This window comes from Stegastes partitus, unplaced genomic scaffold (genome assembly GCF_000690725.1).
Source record: "Stegastes partitus isolate 25-593 unplaced genomic scaffold, Stegastes_partitus-1.0.2 Scaffold3684, whole genome shotgun sequence".
Classification (NCBI taxonomy): domain Eukaryota; kingdom Metazoa; phylum Chordata; class Actinopteri; family Pomacentridae; genus Stegastes; species Stegastes partitus.
Genome location: NW_007581415.1, coordinates 15,462 through 36,033, shown reverse-complemented (window position 1 = coordinate 36,033; position 20,572 = coordinate 15,462). Strand labels below are relative to the sequence as shown.

Sequence of the window (20,572 nt, the reverse complement as noted above, 5' to 3'; positions counted from 1 at the left end):
AAAGAGGTGGCAATTTCTGCATACCTCAAGTACATATCCTCTAGCGATGTAGCTGGCTGCTGTAGCAAAAGGCAAGTTTAGCTAAATTCGAAACAATGACACCACACGTTAAAGCTATTTACGATAACATATTGGATTTACACAAGAAGAAGCTGCTGCTGCAATGGTTAGCTTAGCTGTTTGGCACATGAACAGTAATGATATGTTAACAGGCATACCAATGATCTCTGTGATATCTCATAAGAAAATAGAAATCATACAACTTCCAGTCTTAAACAAAAAGTCCACTCTGTAGGTATGAAATAAAAGCCCCTTTTCAACATCTTCAGTCCAACTGATTTACTGTATTACTGCCAAAAAAAGACAGATCAGACGATGGCTTGTATGTGCTTTCTGTTAAGAGTCTTCTGAGGTCCATTCTGTAGTTTACAGCCTTTTGAAGTGAAACTGTCACAGTAGTTTGAAGAGCAAAGTCCCATATGTGGCTGATGTTGTGCTTCAGACTGACTGATGAACGTCTCGGTGAAGTCTGATGCTTGCCTTGGGTTGGTCCGGAAGCTGATGGAATATATGAGTCTGTGTGTGGAAGGTATTGAGGCATAAAGTGAGTCAAATAAGCGACAAACACAGGAGAAGACGAGACACACATCATGAACACTGTGTCATCTATCGTCCGTTCTGATTGGTTCTCAGCAGGTTTCTCCCAGAATCCTGTGCAGGTCTTCGGGTAGGACGCGGCCTTCTTCGCCACGACTTATATTCCTCACCATCCTGTAATCACACAAAATACAAAACAGATGCACAAAGAGTCTTTAAGATATCTTCACTTAATATTCTCATTTTCACACTTGTTTATATTTGAATTTAAATTGGGTGTAATCACTATTTCTGAAATATGTGGTCTAAGTTACCACATTCCTGACGATTCCTCATGCAGAAGCTGGATGACATCACCACAGTTGAAGATGATGTCGTCAGTGCTGGCCATGCTGCTCTCCACCATGACTCTGTACCTGCCGGCCACCTGAACAGAAGAAACATCATTAAAACTGTGCATTTCAACACTTCCATTTGCACAACAATCCTAAATCTATGTCTCCCAACAGATTCAGATACAATTCCCACTGTTGACTGGTATTTTTCTTTTTTACCAATTATACTAGTACCCCCTCCCCTGTGTTTATAGTCCTCTTGTGAATTATTTGTCTTCAATATCCTTTTTTTTTTTCCCTTTCCCCTCATCTCAACCGGTCAAGACAGACAGCTGTCTTCCTTGAGCCTGGTTCTCCTGGAGCTTTCTTTCCCCTAAAGGGAGTTTTTTTCTTTCCACCACTTCCAAGTGCTTGCTCAAAGGGAATCACTGATTTTTTTGGGAATTTCCTCTGTCATATAATATTGTAAAGTCATGACTTTAATATGTGAAATGTCCTGAGTTGACTCATGTTGAATAGGCACTATATGGTTTAAAATGAACTGAACTGAATTGACCTTAGGATTAGGTAAAACCCCCTTAAGATATTGGTCATGACACAGTACTGCAACAAAAATCCTGTGATAAATGCTTTGTCACAGTCACATGTTGGTCTTTAGTACTATTGACTGGCTGACAAATGTCAGGAGGTGGGAATTATCTAGCAGGAGGCTGCAAAAGGAGGAGAATAATTAAGGAGGACGGAAATAAAAATCACAAGAAAGTTGGCATGTATTGGAACAGTAAGGAACTTATTGTTGAAAACACAATGGAAAGTGATAAATAGCCCTTATTCTAGATGTATTTGGGTTTCTGTCTAGTGAACTGACAGTTATTGGTGTACAACTGGTAATTCATGAGAACTCTAAAGCCCGATTGGTGAGGCGACACATCAGGAGGTGAGTTGTTGCAGTCAGTTAGTAGCTGGTAGAGTTGCAAGACCTGGTGGTCATGGATTTTCCTTGACACAGCAAAAAAAAAAAAAAAAAAGTCCAATATTACATGTGACAGTAACAAAATCTCACCAGTGGAGCAGGCTGATCCTCGTCATCTGAGTCTGATAAGGTGGAGAGGTCTGTAGCGCCCCAGTCCTCCAGGCCTTCACAGATCGCCACTGAGTGAGCAGGAACAGGCCAACCTGCAGGCGACAGACAGCTGAGATGAAAGACAACTAACATGGTACACTTTTCACTGAAGATCTATGTCTATATGCTGTAAAAGATACCAAATTCTTTTTAACAAGCTACTGTCTGTCATTACCTTTCCTGTATAGTCTATGATGTAGGGTTTCACACTTGTTTTTTACATACATTTTCATTTGTTACTATGTTTGTGTATCTTAGGTTTACCTCTGTGGGAGGTTTATATTTTCACCTAGGTGCCAGACATATTTCCCCCTGAGGACAATCTAAAGTTGAAGTTAAAAGTTAAAACACATCACTTAAGATCTGGTCGAGCCCAATCAAAAACCGAGTGTTTATAACAGCAAAAAGTAGCAGTTTTTCAGGAATATGTTATACACAGGGCAAGAAAATTCCTGTTCTTGTAATATGTTTGGGGATTTGGAGAAAGACTGTAGAGAAGGAAACATGAATGGAAGATACTCTGGTATTAAAAATAGCCTAGCAAGTTGCAGGCTACAATTCAGATTGATGATAGCTGGGGGGCATTTCGCAGCCTGTTCCAGACAGACAAGAACACCAAATCTAATCATCTCTAAACGCGAATCCTCATGTTAACTTTAAAAGTCTAAACGACAGGAAAAAGTGCAGTCAGGCAATTGTATCCAAGTCCAAGCAAAAGAATAAAGAATACACAGCACAAAGAATATCCAATATGGCTTTCTTGGCGATCAGTTAAAACAAAAAAACACAACAATGTCTTCTGTGGACTCAGGATTAGATATTTTTGAATTTAAGTAAAGTAAAAAGACAAATAAATGAGACTGACATGAGCTGGGACACTGTTACCACAAAAAAAGTCTGTAAACTCTTCAAATAAAGGGACCATCCTCAACTGTAGCCAGATTCTAGTACACTGCTGAAGAATTTTAAGTCCTGTAACCAGTAAATCTTTCATGAAATCTCAGAAAATAAAAAAAGAGTGTGTATTCGTGACTGTGTGTTCCACTTTGAATTTGGCTCAACAACTCACTGCGCCGTGGTGAATGAACCACAGGGTCTGAGTGGGCGGGGCTAGTGTACAGTGACTCCTCCCCTTTCATCCTGTGGGAGTGGCTTGTTGTCGAGGAGCTGTGAGGAACAGGGAGACACGCTGAGCAGCCTCCCACCGACGCTCCGCCCCACGACACACACATCTCTGATGCACTAAACCGCATCACCATGGGAACAAGACACGAGCAAAACAAACAAAAAAAAAAAACGAACAACAACAACAACAACAACATCCACAGTGTCACAAAAACGAGCTCATACCTCATCCACATTCTGTAAAATAATACAGCATTCCCTTCAGTTCACGGTCGCATATATTTCAGCGTCTCATTTCCAAAGCACGTTTGAGGTTGTAACGCGAATCATTTGCATCAGAGATCGCTGCAATATATGAAAACATCATGTTGTTTAAAAAATATTCCACACACACATACCAGGACATGATTAAAGAGCATTTGAAAATAATCTACAGTGTAGTTAAACCTGTTTTAGGTAGTAGATGGGTGGAGTTTGTCCTATTTAGTCCGATGAAATAGAAAATGATGGCAATCATGGGAGAAGTCTGATTGTGCTGAAGCCTACCCATCTACTACATAAAGCAGAAACACTTTAATTACTAACAAATACTATGTGACCTACACAATATTATGTCCACAAACCATTCAAGAAGAGGCAATCATTAGTAAGATTAAAAAAGTCCCACAAGCCGATCATGGTTAACTCATGATCACATACTCTGAAAACTGAATTGTGAGTCTGTATGAATGTATTTACTGTAAAGAAAAGGTTGATATTATTTACTATTGTCAACAAATCCCATGTTAAGATTCAAACCAACATTGTAAGTTAATCTCTCAATACTTTGTCATTTCCAAATTCGCTGGTTCTTACTGAAGATCTTTACAATTCTACAATTCAACAGTTTCATTTAACAGACGCTTTTATCCAAAGCGACGTACATCTGAGGGCAGATACAACACAAGCAAGGATCTAGTCAGGAGAAAACAATCTAGATAAGTGCCATAGAAAAAGTTCAAATGTGTTAGGGCACTGATGCCAATAGCAGGCTGTGTGGGAACTTCTATCAATAGTTCACTGACAAACAGTTGAATTTTTCGACACTGCTCTGTTACTTCCTAACAGTTGCACACTAACGTTTCAAGCCAATCTATAATAGCATTTGTTGGGGACTATTTTCGGACATTTAGTGCCTGTATGACAATGGTAATGAAAGATTTTTGCAACTGCGTGGCTCACTGATGTGTTTCGGACAATGGAGGTCCGTTCCACAGATCAATAATCAATACATCGGGCTTTAGCCATCGAAACATTGTTGGTTTTGATCTTTTCATGGAATCTGTTGATAAAAAGAAAAAGCACCCGTGTGTTCCCTGCATAGTGAATCGACAGCAAGTTAGGTATCGTGATGCTCACAAGACTCATTGATTAATCAAATTCACAACATGCTCACATGCTACCAGTAAACAGACCACTGTCATCTCCTACAACAACTCCACAAACACGCAAACACCAACACCCTGTCACACTCTACCATTGACACCATCCTGGAGAACTAGTACCTCCAATGACTTAACAAGCAACAGAGCAACAACTGTAAGGTATAAGAAAATCTCTAAAGAAACATGTACGATCAGCTCACTGCGATGCTCCCCAGGATCATTAACACAATTGTCCAACAAGCTTAGGGACTGTTCAAGCAGTTTGACACAGTGTTGATGCAACAGCTCTCAATCGTGGTCAATATGACTTTAAGCAACCAAATCGCTGACTGTTACACTGGGAAGATGAATGTATGTAGCTATTGCATGGAATTATAAACCAGCAGGAAAAACTGTTACAGAAGTTTGGGTCTAAAATCAATGCATGACACCCTCCATGGTGCTGAAACTCAGCAGCTTGAAATTTCAGCGCCAAGGACAATGTTGTGCCATCTGCAGGATTTGGTAAGTCACCCATGAATGCCAGTTCTCAAGGGTAATGACGAAGATGCTAATACATACGCAGACACATGCACACTCATTTCAATATCCTGTGAAGAGACAATTGTGATGATTTGTTAAATATAACAAAAATAACAAGATCTGCTGGCATGTGGGCGTAACTGAGGTGTCAACTGATGGACAAATTATTTCAGAAGATGAACCATCATTCTCATATAAAGAATTCAAATGTGAATTGAAAGATTTAAGGTAAGAAGACCCATTCTCACTGCACAAAAGGTACTGATGTAACGCTAACAGTAGGAAAGCCATCGTTAACTTAGCAGCGTTAGACGTTTGAAACAAGCAAACTATGAAGACCACGCTACTTGAGAAAAAAAAATTAATTAGCATTTGTGGATCGTCTTAAAATTATACACAAGAAACAGTTCTGATGTAAACGTTTGGTTTTTTGTGCCCTTAGATGAAAGGAAATCATGCAGAGAGAATCACCTGTCAGAGAGAGGGTTGTCTGAAAGTGGAAGAGAAGGAGCCTCATCTGAGAAAAGGTGATGACATAGAGGCATGGGTTAAATTTGAGGGAATGGAAGTATGCAAGCAACTTTTTCCAAACAACTGTATATACACTGAACAAAAATATAAACGCCCCATGTCAAATATTGTTGCCATGTGGAGTTAACAACTGTAAATGAGCATTTGCTGACATTTTATTGTACAAAAGCCATATTTCTCTTGATTTGTGTATAATTTTAAATCCAACTTGCTGTCAGTGAGCATTACTCAGTGAGTTGTTTTTTTACTCAGTGCATGGGTAGGGCATGTCCAGTGGGTGATCAGACAAAATGAGCAACAGCTGGACAATCCTTGGACTGGGGACAATAAAAGGCCACCCCAAAATGTCAGATTTTGTCACAAGTCATAATGCCTCAGATGTCGCAAGTTATGCGGGAGCGTGCTATTGGCATGTTGGATGCAGGAATGTCCACCAGAGCAGTAGCTGCACGACTCAGTGTCCATTATCGGACCATAGGCCGATTAAGAGTTTGTTTCCAACAGACTGGCATGACTGCAAATCGACCTCATCCTCGTCGGCCACGTGTGACCACTCCAGCACAAGATCGCCACATCCGGCTCGTCCATCTGCAGGATCGGCTAAGACCAGCGACACACACAGCTGATGAGACTATTGGTCTGCACAACAGACGCATCACACCTCAGACTATCCGTAACCATCTACGAGAAGCCAACTTGCATGCTCGGCGCCCTCACCGTGGTCTGGATCTCACTGCTGTCCGGCGTAGGAACCGACTCGCATGGGCGAATGCACACGTCCGATGGCCCTTGGCACGCTGGAGAAGAGTGATGTTCACGGATGAATCCAGGTTCCAGTTGTATCGTGCAGATGGAAGACAGTGTGTCTGGTGACGCGTGGGTGAACGGTTTGCAGATGCAAATGTTTTGCCCAGGGTTGCCCATGGAGGTGGTGGCATTATGGTGTGGTCAGGCATCACATACGGGCATAGAACACCATTGCACTTCATTGAAGGGAACCTGAATGCACAAAGATATTGGGACGAGATTCTCACCCCAATTGTTGTGCCGTTTGTGCGCCAGCATGACATCACCTTTCAACATGACAATGCCTGACCTCATGTTGCCCTCATCTGCATGGAATTCCTTCAAACAGAGGACACTGAAGTTTTGGACCGGCCTGCATATTTGCCAGACATGTCCCTAATAGAGCATCTTTGGGATGTTCTGGATAGGCGTGGACCGTGTTCCAGTTCCAGGCAATGTGGGTCAGCTCTGTGTGGCACTCCAGGAGGAATGGAATAACATTCCACAGGCCACCATAGACAATCTGATCAACTCCATGCGAAGAAGATGTGTTGCTCTGAGAGACGCAGCTGACGGACACACAAGATACTGAAAAATCAGATTCCTCAACCTGACCCCTATCATGTTCAAAGGACTGTCAATCCGCTACAAATGGCCATACCATGATGTTATCAATGCGGATATGAAGATCAGTAATTACTAAAAATATATTTTGAGTTTCTCTATATATTGCGTAACCCAAATGTTCATAAAACTCTTATATTTGACATGGGGCGTTTATATTTTTGTTCAGTGTAAAATATAAATGTAGCCACTTTGATGTCGCCCATTTTGAAGCCTTGAGTTTGGAATTCAGCGAACTCAACTGAATTTTTTGAAACCGAACTTAAGCACATCATGCTTTATTGTCTGTTTTACCCTAAATAGGACTATAAATTATTAATTGAACACCATTTAGTGTTGAACAAGACTTGAAACTAGCTAATGAGACTATAAACTCAAATGGAAAATACTTACTTAGGTAGAAAATAAAGTGAGAAATAGAGTCATTTTCGAATAGACTTCTATACAATTATACTTCTTTTTACAACCAGAGGAGTCGCCCCGTTCCTGGCTGTTCAAAAGAATGCAGGCTTAAGCCATTTGCACTTTTCAGACCTGGAGGCTACATCCATCTTTTATATACGGTCTATGCATTTTATACAAAGACTTTGGGAAATCAGAAAAGACTGCTCTGCTGGAAAATATATACAGTGAAGAGGTTAAGCTTACACTGAAAGTAGTTACAGATCTACAGCTCTGTATTACCTCTTTCAAATCGGAGCTGAATCCAAGTTGGACAAAATGAAATCAGACATTTTAAAGAAAAACAGGAAACAGAGAGGTCCCAAGTGTGAACCACAGCAGTGATAGAAACCTTGACGTAGTCTCTGCTGGTTGGTGAGAATTTTTCGAATCTCCGTCAGCCAGGCGACTTTGACCTCCACTGTAGGAGCCTTGACAGAAAAACACACACACATAAGTACAGAACAGATTATAACACACTGAAAGTCTGGTCAACTACACATATAATAGAAAAGATTAAATACCTGAACTATGTACACCACTTCCCTGCCGCTGTACCAGATTTCAAATTTCTTCACATCTCCTTTCACAGTTTCTGTGATTCCCACTGCAGTCATCTATAGAAAGTGAGAGAAGTCATCCCATTTCACTGTAACCTGCCATGATTATTAAGTCTGTATTGTCATTTTCATTATAAACTGCAACCAAAGGTTACATGCACAAATAATAGGCACCACAACTCAGTGATACCCAAAGCTGCAGCCTCCAAAAGTCCTTATTCTAAGCTTCATGATGGGAGAATTGATTGTGTAGTGGCTGAATTGGATGCAGCTTGGGGTGCCTGATAACAGGGATAAATAATGTATTGTTACTCTGAGGCAGGATTTGAAGCTGTAGAACGGCGTCCGGTCATGGTTGTCCTCGTCCCTGCGCTTGCAGAAGAGCAGCGCGTGCTCGTAGAGAAAGAGATGTCTCTGCATGGGTTTGAATCTGGCCAGCTCCTTCATCCGCACTGCTGCTCTTTTATGGCTTATCCACACGCTGAAGCCCCCCTGCATCACCACACGGCCCAGCTGGCCGAGATCACCCTGAGACAGACGGACGGACGGATCACAAGACAGAACCCCACATGAACCCATGAACCATCCCCACCAGCCAACAACCTGCAAACTGAGAACATTATCACTTTATACTCCTGTATAATTAACATACTCAAATCAGCAGCAGCATTCAACACACTATATTTAATTGAGATTAGTAGGAAACACTCGCTATAATAAGATAATGTCAAAAATCTGGCATCCAGTGATGTGATTGTCTGCTTATTTGTTGATTTGAGCTGGTACCTGATATCCTGTGATGGCTATCTGATGCATTGAGTCGTTGACAGACTTCAGCAGCTCCAACATGGAGTCCAGAGCCTCCCGGAGCTCACAGCGGTAATGTTCCTCCACACAGTGCTTCAAAAGCTCCTGAGCAAGGACAGACACAAAGGATGACATGTCAGTGGCTGTAACTTTATCTAATCCAGTCTGCCTCGATGTCCACATGTCTGCGTGTAAATTTAAATCACTGCCTGTCTGCAGCTCTGTAAATTAGATAAATGGAATCTACCTGTTATTGTCAATTTGTCTCTGTGCCCATTTAAAATGATTCACGTGTCCACACAAGTCTCCTTATTTGTCTGCTTCTCAGTGTTTATGCTTTTCTAATGTAATAACTGCCTTGGCTGTTTGTCTCATCTCGCTGTCAATATATTTCCTTTTCAAACTAAATCAATTACTATACAGGCGGAACTCTGCAGATGACTTATATCTACTGTTATAATAATCAGATTCCATACAAAAGCAGAGCCACTGGCAGAGGTCAGGCCACGAACAGCGAGTAAGTATAATATTATATTCTCACTTTCTGTGCTTCAGTCCAAAGTTCAACTCAAATACTCACTCATGAAACATACTTTATCCTGAGTACCTTTAGTCAAGAGGAGTTCAGTGAGTTTATCATGCAATGTAATATGTGGTAAATTTAGCAGCCATTTTGTTAAAAAAAAATCCCTTTTTTGTGCCACTAAACTGATACGATTTGCACTATCTGTATATAGAATTGACTAACATGCAAGTGATTTTTGTGGCAAAGATGCACATCTCTGAAGCATTTTGTAGCAGTATGCTTCACAAAAACCTCTCAATGTCTCACACACTTTGCATCGATGCAGCAAAATGTTCTTGTTTTTTGGCCTTTGTGTTTTCCTATGAATCAACTTGCAAATATATACTGTAATATACACTGTATGTGCATATGTATTTCCTGAAATGATGAATATTTAATCTCAGCTGCCTTTATGATGGAGACAAAAAACAAAGCCTTTTTCTTTATTCATGTTTTCATGTGACCCATATTTCTGGAGGACTCTCCATCATTACATTGGCTCAAATGTACAACACCTTGAGTAATAGCTGGTACTTGGTGAGGCGCTGGACTGGTTTCAGCAGGTATGAGTCCAGACCCAACTTGTGGTCCAGCTTCTTCTGGCACTCCTGCAGAGGGACAGAGAGATTAAATTTTTTTATTATTTTTTTTAATTATGCAGACTGAAACGCACAAGGCAAAACTGGAAAATAATACATGATTCTGATAACATACCATAAATACAAAATGAGACGAGAAGTGCATCCTGTTAAATATATGCAACTACCTGAAAGAAGGGCGAATCAGCGCACTGTCTCCATAGCAACTCAGAGCGAGGCTTGTTTTGGCAGTAACGTTCATACACCTGGAACTTCTCCTTCTGCTCGCACACATACACAAATGGACAGTTAAATACGTAATGTTGTATCACCCCACATAAAGTCCTCCTTGTGTTTCTCATGATGCTTCCTCACCCGTTGCAGGAAGCAGGCCCCCACCCTCTCTGGTGTCTCCAGGCAACCCTGCAGATCTTGGAGAAAGATCCTGAATGAAGAATCCAAGAAGAAAATGAAAAGAAATTGGATTAGCATGAAAAGACGACAGGACAACTCAGGGACAGCTTGTGAGCTCAGTATGTGTGCATGGCTCGCCTGCTGTGGAACTGGTAAATCTCTGGCATGTTGCCGAACAGAACGTCCTTCTGGCACCGCAGGGCTGAAGGAAGAAGATTGGAAACGGAGGGGTCCTCCATTTCTGCCCTGTAGCCCTGATGAGTGTGGAAATGAAGCGAGGTGAGGTGAGGAGAACAAGTGTGAAACACAAGAAACACAAAATTACAACTCACAGTGTGTTCCCTCTGTCTTAACATGCTGTTGCTCTGCAATGTAAACTATCTGGAAAATGGCATAATCCCCTTAAAACAGTCCAAGATAAACTCACCAGAAGGACAGAGAGCAATTCGTCCACATAGATCCTCTCTGTAGCTATCAGCTCCTTCATGACATGGCTAGAAAGAGAGAAGATTAGAGATAAATAGACGAAATGTACATGGGAAGTAAATATACAACGTGATACATTCATTTGGACACACTTTTCTCCAGAGCGACGTACTTGATGATCATTGAACTGAGCTATTTGTTGCACACATGCAGCTGCAGACTGAACACAAGCAGCGCCAGATTGGAGTCACAGGTCAAGTTTGAGGTCAGGGACCTGGTCTGACAGGTGAAAGATTGCATACCGTGTGACCTGCTCTGGATTGTCCTCGGCCTCTGAATCAGTTTCAGTTGTGGAGCCATACAGACAGCTGCGGTTGCCTTGGTAATCATGCATCACCTCGATCTGGCAAAATACATCAAACAAGCCTGACAGGTTGGTCGTTTTACTGTGAGCAGTAAACTACAAAATGCAATTAGATACATGTAGTGATTGTAGGATTGGATGGAAACGTGGAAGGACAAGAAGAAAACACACTCTCACATGTATGAGACATATTTAAAAAGGTCTCTAAGGAAAACACAGTTGGGCCAAAGTTCTTTATCGTATGAGTGTTAAAAAGAAAAACAAAAAAAAACATGCATACACACACCTTGCGTTGGCTGTTGTTCCTCCTTGCGGCTCTCTTGCCAGGAAGCAGGTCGAAAGAAAACTTGGAGTTTAAGACATTAAAGTCAACACCTGCCGGAAATATCATGCACAAATAAAAATAGTGACGACAGAGCAAAGAGGAAATACTGGCAAAAGACAGTAAAATACATGCAGAGCTGGCTTCTTTCTAGTCACATAATGAAAATTGCTATATTTGAAAAATCAAGTAATCCTCGACATTGTAGCTATAACGTTGTTTATATTTTTTTAAAATGCAATCTGGGTTGACTATTGTTGTTATTTTTTTTTATTCTAATTATGTAATCCTTATTACATGTAATTTGTGAAGTGTCAAATGCAATAAGGGGGGACTGCAGGTGAGAGATAACTGCTAATAACATCCTTCTAGTGGACAGAATCTCCAGTCTCCAGAATTCCCCATGGTTTCTGCTACTAGTGTCTCGTGATAGATGCCTTAAATAAGATGCACTGGGAGCTGCTTCCGATTTACGTCCTTGAAGCAGAGGATCAGTGTGTGAGTAGGGGGGCTGCTGAAGGGAGCTGTACCATGTTTGGGGGAGAAGAGGGGTGACTTGCAGCGCATTGAGGTCTGGTCCGGCTCTGGCCGAGGCGCCACCAGCTGTATGGGTCGGACCTGCATATCTGCCAGCTTCCTCAAACACTGCTCTCTGTTCCTGATCATGGACTGCATCGAGTTCAGCTTCTCTGTTACCATGGAGACCTGGGACTAGAGAGGCACGGAGTGTAAACACAGGTGGGGTTGTGAGTCATTTGTGTGTTTGTGTCAGTATCAGTGGGCCACCTGCAGCTGTGGGGTGAGTATGGCTTCAAACTCCAGGCTCAGGGTGTCCTGGCTGTTTTTCAGTGCGGACGGCGCCCTCTCCTGGTGGCAGCTCAGGTACTGCAGCGCCTCCTGAGCTCCTTCTCTGGTTTGGAACTTGTCCACCATCTGACTCGCCAGCAGATAGGCGCCTTCGTCACACCACCGAAGGGCCTGAACACGCAAAGGGCAAAGACACAACAGAAGTGAACACAAATATACAAGTGCTGAGTCAGTTTATGTTTTCAGAAACAGAATACAGATTTTCTGTTAGATAATGAACAAAAGAAAAACAATTGTCTTGATGCACAGACAAAGCAACGCCTGTGTTTAGTGTCTATTGCAACTAAAAACCCTTGCATTTTAACCTAAAAACAAGCCACTGCCGAGTGTTTTACTTCAGTAAAATTACTATTTCAGGAGTATAAAAATACTCCATTCAAATTAAAAGTCCTGCATGAAAAATCCTACTAAAGAGCCTATGTATCAACAGCAAACTGTAGTTAAAGGATTAAAGTAAATGCCCTGGTTTGGGCCATCTGACGGATGTATCATTATATCTGCCCACATTAGAATATTAATAGTGAAGCATCAGTTTGTCAGAAGCATCTTATTGTTTTAGCTGCTGCAGGTGGCGTTAGTCTGAACTATTTTTATGTAGTTTCATAAATAAGATAAATCTGAGATGTTGTGTGTTGATTAATGGAGGAGGAAAGAAGAAAAGGCTTTTTTTTTTCTTTTTTAATCTGATGCACAAATCTGTTTCTGTAATTTTTGATTTTTTTGTGAGCTACTGGATCATTTCAACATTTATTGAGATTTAATCATGTGAGAAGTTTAGAGGGGGAAAAAAGCACCACCTGGTGGAGCTGTTAACAACTCATAGACGTCTGAAATACAACACTGTGTAAGATGTCAGAGGCCACAAAATAGAGATACTCAAGTAACGTATAAGTACTTTAAAATTGTACATATGCACAGTACTTGAGTAAATGTACTTAGTCACCTTCTACAACTGGAATACTTTTGAGCACTTTCTAATCAGAATTGAGTATTTAAGGAAAGAAAGTTTTACATGCTGTACAGACTGTAAAGCTCTTTAGTTCTATTTCTGGTTTGTGACACTGGATGTACAAATAAAAATAACTACTGGAACATAGTGGTGGAAAAGTAAAGCAGGAAGATACGCAGGGTAAACAGTCACTAAAAGAATAATACATAAACATCAATGCTTTTTTTGTTTTTGTTTGCATGTAAGTCTTTCAGAATGTGCTTGAGGTGCTTTACCTCTTCGAGGCGGAGCAGCAGGTCTCGTGTTCGAGTGAGCGAGGCCCGCTTGGTGCGAATGGCAGTGGTGATGACATCACAGAGATGTCGCAGCTCGTTGCAGCGCTGGATGATGAGTGCCAGAGCGTAGTGGTGGTTGGCAGCCAACTGGTGGCCGTGCAGGATCACCACCTGGGCACGAGCCATCTCCTCCTGATTCACACCAAGACATAAAATACTTGTTTCCAAAGTGAGTTTTCCCAATGTTTTATCACATTTGATCTTGTGGTTTATGTCAAATTTGATTTAATGTGTTTTAACTGATTTGATCGTGCAAGAAAATAACCAGAATAACCAGACTGAAAGTCTTCTGTCACATGTTACATTTTCTAAAATCAGCGTATGAAAGCAAGAGAAGGTGCAGAAATGTAGTTTGGTAGTTTTCTTTCAGACGATTTAAATAACAATATACTGAAAGGTTGTTGTGGAATTTTTGAAAGATAATGGCAAAAATTACTGCTTTTAAAGAGCCTGCTTGCCACTAGACTGCCCATTAAACCATCAGAATTTCTACACAATATGAAATCTGGAGGGGAAGATGTCCTTGACTGCAAACAGACCTACAGTTTTAAAAGTTAGTCGCAACAACAGATGGTCAGAGTAGAATCATCAAGTTAAAACCCCCAAATAACATGTTGGTCCTTATCAGTACTAAGGCCAAGGATCAAAAGGTAAAAAGAGGAGAAACTAAAGACAAAGTCTTAATCCAGGAAGCAACAAGCTGTAGAGGACCTACAGGTTTTAGTTTTGAGAGCCAGTAACACGATAAGAGTGAAGCAGTTAAACTATCTTATATAATATTGTGGTATAACAGTTGGTCTAAGAGGGATATTGTGATATTCTGCTGTTTCTAGCGCTTTTATACCTTTAATTTAAAACTACTCCATCATGAATGTTAGAATATCCATTAAACACAAAGCAGCATTTTGTTAACACATTTTCGTCTGCTTTCTTCAAATTATATCCCAAACTTCAGTCATGTGCATGTTGTTGTACGTGTCTGTTTGTGACCTCGGCATGTTTGTCCAGCATCTCCAGGTCTCTAAGTAGCTGTTCTGTCTGAACCACTGTGGTTCCCAAAGAGGCAATACCCTTCTCCTGGGCAGAGAGCCGCTCCAGCACCTCCTCCATCTGCACACAAACACACAGTTACTCACCACAACAGTGTAATTTTGAGTCAGTACTTGCAGAGAGACGGCAAGCATCACACCTGCTGGAAACTAATTTCGTAGTGCAGCAGCTGGAGGTACTGCTGCAGCTTCAGGTGATGTTTCTCAAAGAAGCCATCAAACGCCTCCTCCATGTCTCTGAGCTGGGACAGGAGCCTAAAAACACACATGCCCACATGGAAGAGAGACTTCAAAACAAGGAATCTGCCAAAATAAAGGTTTAACAACATGAAAAAGTGAGAATCAAACTGAGATTATCTGTTGTAAACCCTCTAAAAGAACTGGTACTGCACCTCTGCACAGTGTCCATGTCTGATTGTATCTCCCTCTCCTCCTCTATGTCTCTCTTAGAGGCCTTGACAGTTTCCAAGTTGGACGACAGCAGACGTCCTTCCTTTAGCACACTGCGGATGTCGTCCTGGCAAAACAGCGACAAAAGGAAAATGAAAAAAACCACCCACGGCCAACGTGAATGGAAGAATCTGAGAGATTAAGCACAGAAACTGTCAGATACAGAGGTGGAAAGTGAGAAAGAGACGGAGGGAAGAGCGGGGAGCGAGCAGCAACCTTCATCTGTCGGTATCGGTGGGTGTGTGAGTGCAGCAGGAATTCAATGGCATTAGCTTCATCTGGTAGCTCGGTCTCAGACAGCTCTGATCCAAAGCCCTGCAGCAGCTGGGCGATCTCCTTCACGGTCACTGCAAAGGTCTCAATGGCCTGCAGACACAAACATGTTCAGCCAAAAAAGACACATGAACAGATAGTGAGCAGCCAGATTATTAAATACAAGAACTAAAAAAAAGATCTGGAACAAAGGGTCCTTCTATAAAGACATTGGGATATTACATCTGGTCTAAGTCTAGCTGTATTGCTAGTTGTTCTGGTGTCATTTCATTTTCAGATCCAAAGAGCTTTAATCTAACTTTTCATACGAACAGGAATGCACCATGCTTAAGTGGATTAGGTAGCATCTGAAGTGCATACCGTGCGGAGGACGATCCAGTCACTCTGGCAATACTCCACTTTTGCAGTGAAGTCGGATGTCAAGTGGTTTTCATCGATGTAGCGCAGCAGGTCGCCAACTGAACGCAGCATCACCACCTACAAAATGTAGAAACCAAGAGGCATCTGGCCTTTGTTGTGCAGCGTCTGACATTTTGACAGGTGACAAAATGTACTGTTTTAAGAAAACATGCAGCATCTCAGCAGTAACATTGTTGTTTGCAATGTTTACAGTGGAAGAAATAAAATAAAATAAAATCCTCCTCTCTCATAATTCTCAGTTTTTAAAACTCCTCTCACCGGCATCTTTAACAGGAAGTCATCCTGGCTGAAGCGAAAGCCCAGGTCAGTGCTTGAGGACGGACTGGGGGCAGAGCCTAACAAGCTGGTGGGGCGGAGCACCAACACCAAGTGTAGATTACCAGGAAATGAGGTCTGAAAAAAGACAAAACAGAGATATCATTTTAATCCTTTACTCAACAAATCTTTCAAGGAAGCCACCAACATCACACACACTCATCCAATGTGCAAGTATGGTTTTTAAAAGCTTCACCAAACCGTTTTCATGTCACAGTATCATAGTTGAAAATCCACAAGTTTTACCCTTAGCATTAATTATGCCTTAATACTATTAAAGGATACAAGCACAGTACCTATAGAAAGTATTCACTCCCAACAATTTACAAAAAAAGACTAATTCATGTCAAAGTAGAAGCATATTTCTACAAAGGAAAGGCCATGAATTAAGAATATAAAATGTATGTATAAAATGCCAAGATTCATTCCTACATTATGATGCTGCCACCGCCATGCTTCACAGTGGGGACATTGTGTCTGTAAATGCTTGGTGTCTAAACATATCGTCAAGACCAAATAACCTCCTTCCAGATGTCTTCAGAGCCCTATATATGGCTTCTGGTGAACTCTCGTCAAGATTTATTATGAGCTTTCTTCAACAGTGGCTCTTTTGCCACTCTCACATAAAGCTTTGATTGGTGAAGAACAGGCAACAGTTATTATATGCACAGTCTCTCCCATCCCAGCCACCAAAGTTTGTAACTCATTCAGAGGAGTCATAGGTGTCTCCCTCACTAATCTCTTTTTTTGCAAGGTCACTCCGTTTTTGAAGACGGCCTGCTCTAAGTGCATTTAAGAATGTGCCATATTTGTGCTATTACTTAATGATGGATTAAACTGGACTCTAAGGGATATTCAGTGACTTGGAAAGTTTCATGTATCCACCCCAATTTATGCTCTTCAGTCACCTTTTCACAGAGTTGCTTGGAGTCTTCCTTTGTCTTCATTGTGTAGTTATAGCCAAGAGTTTTGATTCACCAGTGACTGGACTGGACTGGACAGGTACAGGTGTCTTTATACTACAATCATTGAGAGACATTCACTGCATTCAGATGATCTCTATTTTCTCCTGATTGTGTGACCTCTAGCCCCACTTGTCTTTGTACAAAGGTGTTTTCACTTTCACGTGAATGCTTTTTGGTAAATTCTTGTCCAAAAAAAGCCAAAAATAAATTCACCATGATTCTATATTGAAACAATAAAGGTGGACACATTCATGAGACACATTCATTGCACTCTGATGCAATGAATTAGTCTCAAGTGACCGTAGTAAAGCACTTTTATAGGCCCTGTAAGTCATGACATTGAGCCAGCATGCACAAAACCAAAGCTAAAAACACACACCAGTATATTTCCTATTGTGACACATCACAAGCATGTGAAAAGACCCTGTTCCTGCTTCTCATTTCAGGTTGATTGCTGGCAGTTTACTGCTTTGGACCAGTTTGATTAACTACCACAAGATGGTTTATAATTGGTTTCACCTGAAGTGTAAATCAGTCTTATTCAGAAATCTAAACCAAAGCAGCTCTGACTTACAGGGATTCAGGAACATGTTTGATAGACTGCAATTAGGGACATTATTTATATCGGTCTATTTATCCTTCACCACATCCCTGGGTGTCAGAAGACCACAGAATGAAGGACTGAGAGGAATCAACCAATCAGTCAGAGGCACTGACAGCTGAATGCTGTTCACTGTGAAGTCCAGCAAAGCTCAACACAGCATCAGCATCCTTCAGTGTCAGTCTGGGAAGTGTTTTAGCCTTAACAGCACTTCAGCACGTCTGAGAGTCTCCTCCTCTGCTCCTTTGTCACTCTTCTCCCTTGGGTTATCAGCTGTCATCCCCCTGCATGACCTCACATTTCCTTCCTTGTACCGTAAACTGTGCATGGATCGTCTTACTACGTCCAGCTTGGAAAGACGATAACACAAGACTGAATAGTAATTAGACATTAAGTGTTCTCTCTTTTTCTTCACCACCTTGCCATCCTTTATCCTTGTCTCGTCCCCTTTCTCCCCCAAACTGTCCACTCCAAAATTTCCTTTGAACTCACCGTGTTTGCACAGATCATGTGGCCTGCAGAATCACTGACCATGAGGGAGAGTTTTACATCTTATCTGGTCCATATCAGCTGATAAGCCAGCAAGAGGAGGTTTATGATAACTGTGGTTTTCCGTGCACTCGTTTCACATTCTCATCCACTCTAATGTTTTATCTGATGAAACATGCAAAAGCTCAAGGATGTGATTGCCTTTTCACTCACTGCGAGGCTGTTAAATTAGTTATCTACACTCAGAAACAAAGCTGCGAGGCTATTTGCTGGCAGTTCCAAAAGAACTTTCTCCAGTAGTACCTGCTGTACCTTTAAACCAAACACTGATGACTTGAGACCATATACACAGATTCCTCCTCTGCTCATCCTTCTACAGCAGACTTTTGTACATAATGATGCACCAGGTTTACATTCTCTCATATAGCAGCCATGATGCATGTAACTGAAGACTTGTAGGCGCATCTGCATTCCACAACTGCACTCAGATTTGTGTACATCAACTCTCTGTCCCATAGAGCTGCACAACTTGAACACATTCCACATTTATATGCTGCAGCGTCAGAGCCGTTACTGTTCTGCACCTGCAGTCCAGACAAACAAACGCACACACATAAACGCACATTTGTCATTGGCCTGTCCGACACAGACTCAACACTGAACGAGCATCTGAATCTGATCAGTCTCCTCACCGACAGGCGTCTCTAATATCTAATGCAGTTTGCTCTGCACTGAGAACACATCCCCAGCCCGTGTGTCGCAGTACAGAACACACTTCAGACAGCTCTCTCCTCTCTCTGCTGCAGTATCCTCGCCGCCCCGTTTGAAGCCTCCCACCTCCCCACCTCTCGGCGGAGCTTACCGCGGCCCGGCGCAGGCGGGGGAAGCCCCGCAGCGGGTTGGACTCGGCCATGGCTTCCTTGTTCTGCGCAGTGGTTTGGGTTTTTTTTTTGCCCTGTTCTCCCCGGGCCCGGGAAAGTGTGCAGCGGGACGCGGTTCTCGGGAGCGAGCGAGGAGCCGCAGCGATGGCACGGTAACCTCCACTGCAGTGTCCGGGTGGGCCGAGCGGCGCGCTGAGTGCGCACCTCAGCAGACGCACTCTGGACCAGGATGGTGGGGTGTGTTTCACCTACCTGACGTCAAAGCCAGAACAAGTTGGCTGCTGCACAGATGCACGGAAAATCTACCCTATCATTATTAAAATTAAAATCTGGCTAATCGATGATTGAGTCATTTATTTTACTGATACCAAGGAATGCGCAAGAATAAAACTCTTAAATATGAATGAAATTTTTTCAAGTCTCTGAAGTCGAAAATGGCTATTTTTTGTTCTTTTTTTGCGTTTTTGTTTAATTACAATAAGACATTAGACTGAGAAATAAAAAAGGGAAGATTGTATTGTATTGTATTGAAATATTCCACTCGCTCCACTAGATGGCGCTTTAAACTCAGGAGACTTTGAGTCACCTGTGGTTCACCTTTTGACACCAGCAGCAGACATGGCCAGATTAACATATTAAAGGGCCTTTGGTCAAAAATAGTCTACACTGTTGAGAACATGACCTTGTGACCTGCAAGGTCTCAACAAGACAGACTGAGACCAGACAGCCACACAGGGACACTCAGCAGACAGCAGACTACAGTAAACCTGGGTCCAGACCAGTGGCTCTATGTGATTAAACACAACTTTAATTAAACTTTTAACCTTAACTAAACATCAGGAAATAAGATAAGATAAAAATTTACTGATCACTCACCAGAGAAAAATTCCCACATTGTGAGTTTTGTAACATCATATGTCACATCATGAGCACAAACTAAAAAACAGATTTGACTCCAGCCTTCAACACATCAGATCCACCTGGTTTCAATGCAGGACCCACCAATGTTGAAACTACTTTTAATGCTTAACCTTGTGTTGTTTTTTTATTGTTATTACACACTTTAAATCATCAAAAGTCATTAAATGTACAATGAACCTGGTTTTTTAGGGCCCCTGGGGGTCTGGAGCCCCGAGGCAGTTCTCTGTTCTTTTTCTATTTCTTCTCCATAATGTATTGTTTTATCCCATCTCGCGTAGTTTTGTCTTGTTTGTACTTCAAAACATTTGTCTCATCATTTTGTGGCTGCGCATTATCGCACCCCTTTTCATTCTGTCGTAGTCCATGAATTATTGAATGAGTTGTTTTCGCCATTCAGCCGATGCTCCTCACCAAGACACTCACTGCATCATTATTGGTGTGTTTGGCCTCAAGTGTTTGCCTTTAAAAGGCTCAGTGCCTTAACTCGGCCTAAATAAAACCTCTCAGTCCTCC

At 41.8% G+C, this 20,572-nt stretch overlaps 1 protein-coding gene across 1 annotated transcript; it reads right to left on the bottom strand.

Moving 5' to 3' along the window:
- Positions 1-552: 552 nt before the first annotated feature.
- On the bottom strand, positions 553-19,170 carry mcf2b (MCF.2 cell line derived transforming sequence b). The gene is made up of 26 exons (XM_008306522.1): positions 19,120-19,170; positions 16,146-16,280; positions 15,828-15,944; positions 15,411-15,560; positions 15,137-15,261; positions 14,885-14,999; positions 14,686-14,805; positions 13,636-13,827; positions 12,331-12,522; positions 12,075-12,255; positions 11,509-11,597; positions 11,161-11,261; positions 10,860-10,926; positions 10,571-10,686; positions 10,394-10,463; positions 10,207-10,299; positions 9,956-10,048; positions 8,855-8,980; positions 8,381-8,596; positions 8,033-8,125; positions 7,861-7,939; positions 5,598-5,643; positions 3,125-3,222; positions 1,996-2,108; positions 912-1,024; positions 553-771 (listed from the first exon to the last, which is right to left on the bottom strand). Exons 1-26 carry the CDS (start codon positions 19,168-19,170, stop codon positions 690-692), a joined length of 2,973 nt encoding a protein of 990 aa, XP_008304744.1. The 3' UTR covers positions 553-689.
- Positions 19,171-20,572: the final 1,402 nt, after the last annotated feature.

What these genes read in the sequence shown, in the direction of transcription:
- mcf2b (XM_008306522.1), bottom strand. Translation starts at nt 19,170, where the DNA reads ATGGCCGAGTCCAACCCGCTGCGGGGCTTCCCCCGCCTGCGCCGGGCC. An exon ending in GACATGGACACTGTGCAGAG is followed by an intron (nt 15,000 to 15,136) that starts GTGCAGTACCAG and finishes GTGTGTTTTTAG; the next exon opens with GCTCCTGTCCCAGCTCAGAG. An exon ending in TACTCACCCCACAGCTGCAG is followed by an intron (nt 12,256 to 12,330) that starts GTGGCCCACTGA and finishes GTGCCTCTCTAG; the next exon opens with TCCCAGGTCTCCATGGTAAC.